At 47.6% G+C, this 8209-nt stretch overlaps 2 protein-coding genes across 2 annotated transcripts; both read right to left on the bottom strand.

Annotated features, from left to right (window-relative positions):
• Positions 1-219: 219 nt before the first annotated feature.
• On the bottom strand, positions 220-743 carry LOC142777128 (histone H2B 1/2-like). The gene has a single exon (XM_075881462.1). The coding sequence runs from the start codon at positions 704-706 to the stop codon at positions 245-247; it is 462 nt and encodes a 153-aa protein (XP_075737577.1). The 5' UTR covers positions 707-743; the 3' UTR covers positions 220-244.
• A 4722-nt stretch (positions 744-5465) lies between these two features.
• Positions 5466-6128, bottom strand: LOC119182206 (histone H2B 1/2). Its single transcript, XM_037433282.2, has one exon. It carries the CDS (start codon positions 6049-6051, stop codon positions 5656-5658), a length of 396 nt encoding a protein of 131 aa, XP_037289179.2. The 5' UTR covers positions 6052-6128; the 3' UTR covers positions 5466-5655.
• Between the last annotated feature and the right edge of the window lie 2081 nt (positions 6129-8209).

Genomic DNA, 8209 nt, shown 5'->3' with positions numbered 1-8209 from the left:
GAATGCTTTTGGCTTCTTTGCTATTTAAAAAAATTTTCACACCACCTATAACCGCATCGATAAAACACGCCTTTAAAAAAACTAACAGTTCACTGCCTGCATTCATCTATTACCAAGATACATGTTGCCCAAGACAGAAAAAAAAACACTCTCCACAAAAAAAAGTTCACCGAGTGTGGTCCACAACGAGCACACTCCACGTCGGCAGTTTGCCTAGAAGGGGCGACACGTACAGCAGGGCTGCCTACTGCTGCGGTGCCGGTGGTGGTAAACCCGCCTGCGAGGACGTGTACCTGCTGACTGCTTTGGTTCCCTCAGAGACAGCATGGCGGGCCAGCTCACCGGGCAGCAGCAGCCGCGTCACGGTCTGTATCTCACGCGCAGTGATAGTGCTGCGCTGAGAACAGATGGAAAGCTTCGCTGCCTCTTCGCCGATACGGTCCAAGATGTCGGCCATGAAGCTGTTCATGATGCCCATTGCTTTCTCCGATATTCCAGTGTCAGGGTGAACTTGCTTGAGTACCTTGAAGATGTAAAGGCTGTAGCTCTCACGGCGGCGGCGACGGCGCTTCTTCGCACCGTCGATGGCACTCACTGTCGAAGCAGATCGTAAAACCGCAGTCTTGCCGCCCTTGGCCTGCGCCGCTTGCTGCTGTTTAGCTGAAGGTTCCATCTTTGTCGTCTTCGTCACCAGCTTAAATGACATAAGCGTCGCTAAGTCGAACACGTAGGTGCAGCTTCTCCGATTGCCGAATGTCGGAATGGCGGCCGGTGGTGGCTACGCTCTTTTTATTACGATCGGTGCGGTACGTGTACTGTCTCGCGCGTCGCCACGCGCTAACTCGGTCACTTCATATGACTTCATATTATGTTCGCACGGCGGAGCCACATGACAAGTACTGAATTGTTCGATGTGGATAGCTGTCAGGGAGGAAGTGCACTCGAAAGAACATCGCCGCGGTATAAGGTGTCATTATTTACAGGTATTATGACTGCAAACCAACAAAACCTGTTGTAAATGCTTTATAAACAGTGCCGTTTTTTATTGCAAAGCGTGAATTGTTAATGCGTAATTAAAAATACAATTGTTTAAACACAATGCTGACCATAACAAAATGCCCCCTTCTCTTACCGCGCGCTCTACGGATTTTTTTAATATTTACGCCAATGCAGCAACCTAATGTACCTGAAGGGAAAAACGCATTTCATTGTGTTAGTATACGACACGACGTTAGCAGGTGCGCTGTTTCGGGCGCGAAAGCTATCGGGGCACAACTGTTGTTGTTGAATGTGATACGGCTACCTCGAGAAAGTTCAAATGCAAAGTTCCCAAATACATATCGTTAAGGAACGTATATAAAGCTTAGTTACCTTAAATTTAACGAGAAAACTTAGGTAAAATTCAGCACAAGTTTTCATTTATCGGGAGAAAATTTCTCTTACTGAGAGGATATACAAGACTGTATGAAACAACTATTTCAGGCACGTCTTTGCATCTGCCATTTGCATAACGTTTATTTCAGGAAATAGACAGATGATGCCCTCGTGTACTGAACTATTCTTTCACGATAAAAAGAAGCAAAAACAAACTGACACAGTCCATATTTAGTGACAATAAGTGGCTGGTTTGTGTATTGGAACCAAAGTGCACAGCTATTGTTGCCGTGCGAAGCTCCATGATTGATATGTTGGGTGTAACGTGCTGAAACCACCATATGATTATGAGAGACGCCCTAGTGGTGGGGGCTCCGGAAATTTAAACCACCTGGAGTTCTTTAACGTGCACCCAAACCTGAGCACATAGGCCTACAGCATTTTCGCCTCCTTCGAAAATGCAGCCGCCGCAGCCGGGATTCATTTCCGCAACCTACGGGTAAGCATCCGAGTACCTTAGCCACTAGAGAACCGCGGTGGGGCATGTACCCGCTCATCTAGACCATCGCCATTATATGGTGTAGAAGGTGGTCATCGTCTGCAACTCAGGAGGTAGGAGAATACACCAAGCAGTCTGATGTACGTACACCGGCAAGCGACGAGTGGCGTACGTGATTTCCGGTACGTTCACTTTTCTTATCCTTGGATATGTGAGCGCACCCGCGTGTGCTGCGAACACGAGGAGCGGAAATGGCATAGCTAGTATGCCGATCAGGTAGCGCGAGCCCCTCGCACTGCAGCAGCGGAATGCCGTTTTTGGTTGAGGCGACGGTGGTTACCAGTCGACTTCGCCGCAGGCGCCCCGATATCTATGGGCAGTAGACGAGCCAGTGCATACGCCTCCAAAAAATTCTCCCGCTTGGTTTTCCATCCTGGCATTGTTGCACGTTTTTCAGCTTGGGTTGTGACCGGCCAACGAGTTGCAGGCTAATACCCCTGTCACACGGTCACCATCGAACTCTGTTATATTTCGTCAACGTAAATCTCCCCTAGGCAGTTTGACGGAGATGGAGTTGTGACAGTGTCACACAGCAATGACAAGGCTGTAATAGTAGCCGCGAGGGGGCTCAGCCAGTGCTGTTTCATTTTCGCAGAGTATCCTATTTTATTTCTAGTTGTTTTTTTGTGTGTGTTATTCTTCGTTATGCGGTTTTCACAAAAACACAATATTAAGTAGGGCCGAAGTGAACAAAGCATTAAAATTATTTCAAATGAAAACGCATTTGCGAAATGCAGTTACGCTGGCAGTGACGTTCGTCACATTGTGCCTAATGCTATGTTTGTTTACAATTGCGCCTTGCATTACGACTAGTTGGTTTTGTAGCCCTGAAGTTACCCTTGAATTAGGTCTCGTTCTGCTACCTAAACCTGCATCCGTCAAAGCAGATGATGATGATGCAGCGCTGTCAGTCATTCCTCTCATGGGCATATGCAAACACGGTGATGAAAACAACCGCACGCGCGGTCAAAATATTTTTAAATGGCGGAACCCAGCTCGACTCACGAAGCATCCTGTGAAGGGCGTCGGTGTGGCTGCACTAAAGTTCGGCGTATATATAAATGTGTAAAAAAAACACATTATGAATGAGTACTGCAACAAAAGAACTTTTGATATTGCCAAAATGTATTATTGTTCTTATTGCGGGCATTAAGCGTTCGAAACCCAGCCCGACTAACGAAGCATCCTGTGAAGGGCGTCGGTGTGGCTGCACTAAAGTTTGGCATATATATAAATGTGTAAAAAACACATTATGAATGAGTACTGCAACAAAAGAACATTTGATACTGCCAAACTGTATTATTGTTCTTATTGCGGACATTAAGCGTTCGAAATTTTTTTCTGACCTGCAGATACCGGGGACGAGAGTAACTCGTCCCGTTGCAAAGGGAGATCGTCGAACGATCTTTGCGACATGCTCTGTTTACCTTCATTTGCGTAAGGGTGGCCGTGTGACATGGACCGCGTCTGCCTTGTCGTAAGGACGAGAGACTTTAATGGTGTTCTCGGGTGCCTAAGTTACAGGGGTATATTTCTGCCTTCTTTCTCTTCGAGATTCTTTCCCACCTTCTCCGTGAGCGTGTCCGGCCAAAAGGGAATGTACCCTGGCGTGAATGAATTTCGTCAGAAAGCGCGGGTGTCAGAACTTCGATTGTGTGTCCCACGGCACGCCAAGGCAAAGGTCCCACACCTGCAACTTCATACAAGAACCGGATTGGTCCCTAGCTCGTAAAAATATATACTTCTTAAAGGGGAAGCTCTGCGGTCTACTAAGCACACGCCAATGAGTGAAGGCATGTCCCGTTCCGAACAATATCAGTAGGCAACGGGCCATCGATGAACCATCAAACTGACTGAGAGCGTCGGTGAAACTATGATCGAATGGGCGATGGAGGTTCCACTGTAAGATTTGGTATTGAACAACTTTATTAATGTTCTTCAGGGCGTGAACTAGCACGTATCAGGCCGCTCCCGCGATGGACAGATGGGTCTAACCTGTCCGCAACGTAGTGGGCCCGTTCGACTGCCCATAGCAGCGTCCTTAAATTCGTACTGCGTAGTGCAGCCTCCCACTTTGACGCTGTAACGTTTTCAGCCTGTAACGCAGGGCACCACCAGAGCATATGATCTAAGCTGGCAAAGTCTTAGAAATGTGCGCAAGTGTTTGACGTCTGAATTTCAGGGTAAATATTGTGCAAGAGTGCAAGACTGGGATATGCCCCGTCCTGCAGGTGTCTGAGTGTCAACGCCTGAGGCCTGTTCAGTTTACTGGGCGGTGGCGAATACTTTCGCCTCCTGAGATACAAGCTCTTGCAAAGTTTATTGTACGTCGTTGGAGGATCTTTGTTGTCCAGAACCTCATCAACACGCCGTTCAGTTGCTACGTTGTCTATGACCCCTCACGCAGCTCTGTGGGCCTTCTCGTTGAGGTTGGATGGAGCGCCCTCGATCTGTCCCATGTGCGCTGGCAACCAGATGATTGTGCCCCGACGCGGTGGTCTATTCGCTAAGGTACTCGGCTTCTGACCCGCGGGTCGATTGTTCAAATCCCGGCTGTGGCGGCTGCATTTCCGATGAAGGCGGAAAGGTTGTAGGCCCGTGTGCTCAGATTTGGGTGCACGTTAAAAAACGCCAGGTGGTCGAAATTTCCGGAGACCTCCACTACGGCGTCTCTCATAATCATATGGTGGCTTTGGGACGTTAAACCCCACATATCATATCAAACAGATGATTGTGTGTTGTTGTACCTCTTTATTTCACAGGATCCAAAAGGCTGATTCCGAGATGGTGGCCCAACCGAATGCCTGGACTGCTGATCTCGAGTCACTCTATATTGTTGTTCTCCCATCGTACAGCGGGGCCAAGGCTATTGCAACCTGTTCGGCAACCTCGGCTGTTGTGGTCCAGACCGATGAGGATACCGTAACAATGCCATCATGATCAACAGTGACTGCAACGAATGCTTTTCGGCTTAGGTACCGTGCAGCGTCAACGAAGCAGCAACTCCGGGCATGTGCGTGGGCACTCTCCAGGAGGGCTTTCGCCCTAGCCTGTCATCTGCCTACATTGTATTCAGGGTGGACATTCCGAGGTATGAGCGCCACGATAATACGCTCTCTCTGTTCTCGAGGAACGCTGCAGTAACTAGTATCGATCTCTTTCGGGCAAACTCCAAGCTCTCTCATGATGTTTCTACCAGCACTGGTGGTAGAAAGTTTCCACTGTGTTATTTTGTTATTTTGGTTTGTTCTCCGATCTGTGCGTCCGTGCACGTCCTGTCATGCACTTTTTTATTTTCTTTCCACTATCCGCCTGTGCTATCGTAATACGTCGACAAACAAGCGTTGCATCAAGGGTAACGCTGGACATGATCTAAGCGGTGAAAACTTAAACAAAAGTTCGCTTTACTTAAGGTACCCCGAGCATCAGGTGACGTTTCTTCTGGATGCTTTTGGATTCTTTGCTATTTAAAATTTTTTTCACACCACCCACAACCGCATCGATATAACACTCCTTTAAAAAAACTAACAGCTCACTGCCTGCATTCATTTATTACCAAGATAAACATTGCCAAAGACAGAACAAAAAAACACTTTCCACAAAAAAAAAAGTTCACCGAGTGTCGTCCACAACAAGCACACTCCGCGTCGGCAGTTTGCCTGGAAGGTGCAACACGTACAGCAGGCTGCCTACTGCTGCGGCGCTGGTGGCTGTAAACCCGGCTACGAGGACGTGTACCTGCTGACTGCTTTGGTTCCCTCAGAGACAGCATTGCGGGCCAGCTCACCGGGCAGCAACAGCCGCGTCACGAACTGTATATCACGCACAGTGATAGTGCTGCGCTGAGAACAGATGCAAAGCTTGGCTGCCTCTTCGCCGATACGGTCCAAGATGTCGGCCATGAAGCTGTTCATGATGGCCATTGCTTTGTCCGATATTCCAGTGTAAATGTAAACTTGCTTAAGTACCTTGCAGATGTAACGGCTGTAGCTCTCACGGTGGCGGCGACGGCGCTTCTTGGCACCGTCGATGGCACTCACTGTCGAAGCGGCTCGTAAAACCACAGTCTTGCCGCCCTTCACCTGCGCCGCTTGCTGCTGTTTAGCTGAACGTTCCATCTTTGTCGTCTTCGTCACCAGCTTAGATGACAGAAGCGTCCCTAAGTCGAACACGTAGGTGCAGCTCCTCCGGTTGACGAACGTCAAAATGGCGGCCGGTGGTGGCTGCGCTCTTTTTATCACGATCGCTATGGTACGTGTACCGTCTCGCGCGTCGCCACGCGCTATATCGGTCGCTTCCTATGATTTCATATTATGTTCGCACGGCGGAGCCACGTGACGATCACTGAATTGTTCGATGTGGATAGCTGTCAGGAAGGAAGTGCACTCGAAATAACATCGCCATGGTATATGGTGTCATTCTTTACAAGTATTATGACTGCAAACCAACAAAACCTGTTGTAAATGCTTTATAAACACTGCCGTTTTTTAATGCAAATTGTGAATTGTTCTTTCGTAACTAAAGATGCAATTTTTTAAACACAATCCTAACCATAACAAAATGCCCCCTTCTCTTACCGCGTGCTTTACACTGTAAACAAAAATAAGCCCATAAGGGTGTTTCAAGCATGTTATGTGCGCTTTTTTCACCCATTTTGGAATACGAACTCCCTTGAAATGGGATAAATTGGGCTGAAACCTTTGTTTTAGCATTATCATCAAAAATGGGACTGTATGGAAGTTAAACTGATCTGAAATGGGAGGGACTGAAAAAGAAAACGAAAAAAAAAAATTGGCGTGGGTCAGAAAATTGTATCTGAATACGCCCATTTCGACAAGAACAAACAAGCGCGAAGGATCGTTCTAAGCCTCAGCGTCAACGTCGCAAAAGTTATTTCAGTAGGCAAGTTTGAAATAGCCCGCACCGCTCCGATGCTCTTGAAAAAGTTCATAAACCGCGCCTTACGTCCCGGCGTATCAAGAACGACACGCACGCGCGGAGGAGAAAGTTGTCCGGACCAACGCCTCCTCTAGAAAGATGCCTGCCGCATGAGAAGAAATACAGCTGCCACACTCTTTCCTTCTTTCATTTTAAAATGTTCTCGGTCGCTAGCGTCACTTGTGGCGGACGGTACAACAACGCAACACTTTGCATAGCCTCCGAAACAGTGATGCACAATTGCAGGTTCGAACAATTCTCGACTGACGCGCCCCTATGGGCCGCAGATGAAGAACGCTTTGCTGATACATATGGATATGCACTTGTTCTACGCACTGTTGAAACCCCGTGATAGACAAAGGGATTTGTCAACGTTGCTAAGAGTAATGTAACTCCCAGGAGAACACTGCGTAACCAATAACGCGGCGCAGAGCACAGATATGGTCCGCCACGGCTCAGCACGAGACCTGGGAAGGCACGGTTGCTGAAAGCACGGTTCAACCAACAACAATACGATCCAGTTTTTGATTTAGCATTGTTTTTCAATTGTGACGACGGCATTTGCTGGCAGTTTCATCCATGTAAAAAAAAAAGCTATCCTCCCATATGACTCTTTCATACTATACTGCTGAAAACAGGGATCGCTTCTTCATGCCTCAACATGACTCTGACCAAGTCATGCTATCATAAAGGCAGCCTTAGCTTTGACTGCCAGATTTTACACCTTCTAACTTCAAGTTTTTCTTCCACATTGCTCGTGGCCATAGCATCCTCCCTTCTCAAATAGATTGTGACTTCACTGAGCGTGCCAACACGACAGAAGTCCAGCAAGTTTGTTGCAATTTATCAGATTCACATGATTTCACACAACCTTAAGCAAATGTTCAAAGCATAACGAAGACCTCGTCTTCTGAGCACCCTTGAATCTTTTTCATTTATGCACTCTTGCAGGTGACGGAACAGAGAAAGAAGTCTGTTGAAAGAAACATAAGAAGCCATTTGCCCCCTGTGCTATGGAAGTGGTATATAAGATACTATTCAGTTGTGGCAAAGCTTTTATCGGCCAAACAGGCCGATGCCATAACGATGGACTAGAAGGGCACCTAAGCTATAGTAAATGCTCGGAACCATGGAGCACACATTCCTGCGCACTGCAGTACATTTGGCTGCAATGCACTTTTCGAGAAGGCGAATGTCAAGGGCAGGGCTAAGGGCAGGTGTAAGCGCAAAACCTTGCAAGTGAGAAAGATTGAAATTGCCGCAGATGCATTCATTAGTGCATCATCGGTGGATCTGATAACAATCCACCGATCCTTGTCAAACTCCCGTGCGCATGTC

The sequence above is a fragment of the Rhipicephalus microplus genome, chromosome X, assembly GCF_043290135.1.
Source record: "Rhipicephalus microplus isolate Deutch F79 chromosome X, USDA_Rmic, whole genome shotgun sequence".
Taxonomy (NCBI): domain Eukaryota; kingdom Metazoa; phylum Arthropoda; class Arachnida; order Ixodida; family Ixodidae; genus Rhipicephalus; species Rhipicephalus microplus.
This window is presented reverse-complemented; position numbering and strand designations above follow the sequence as displayed.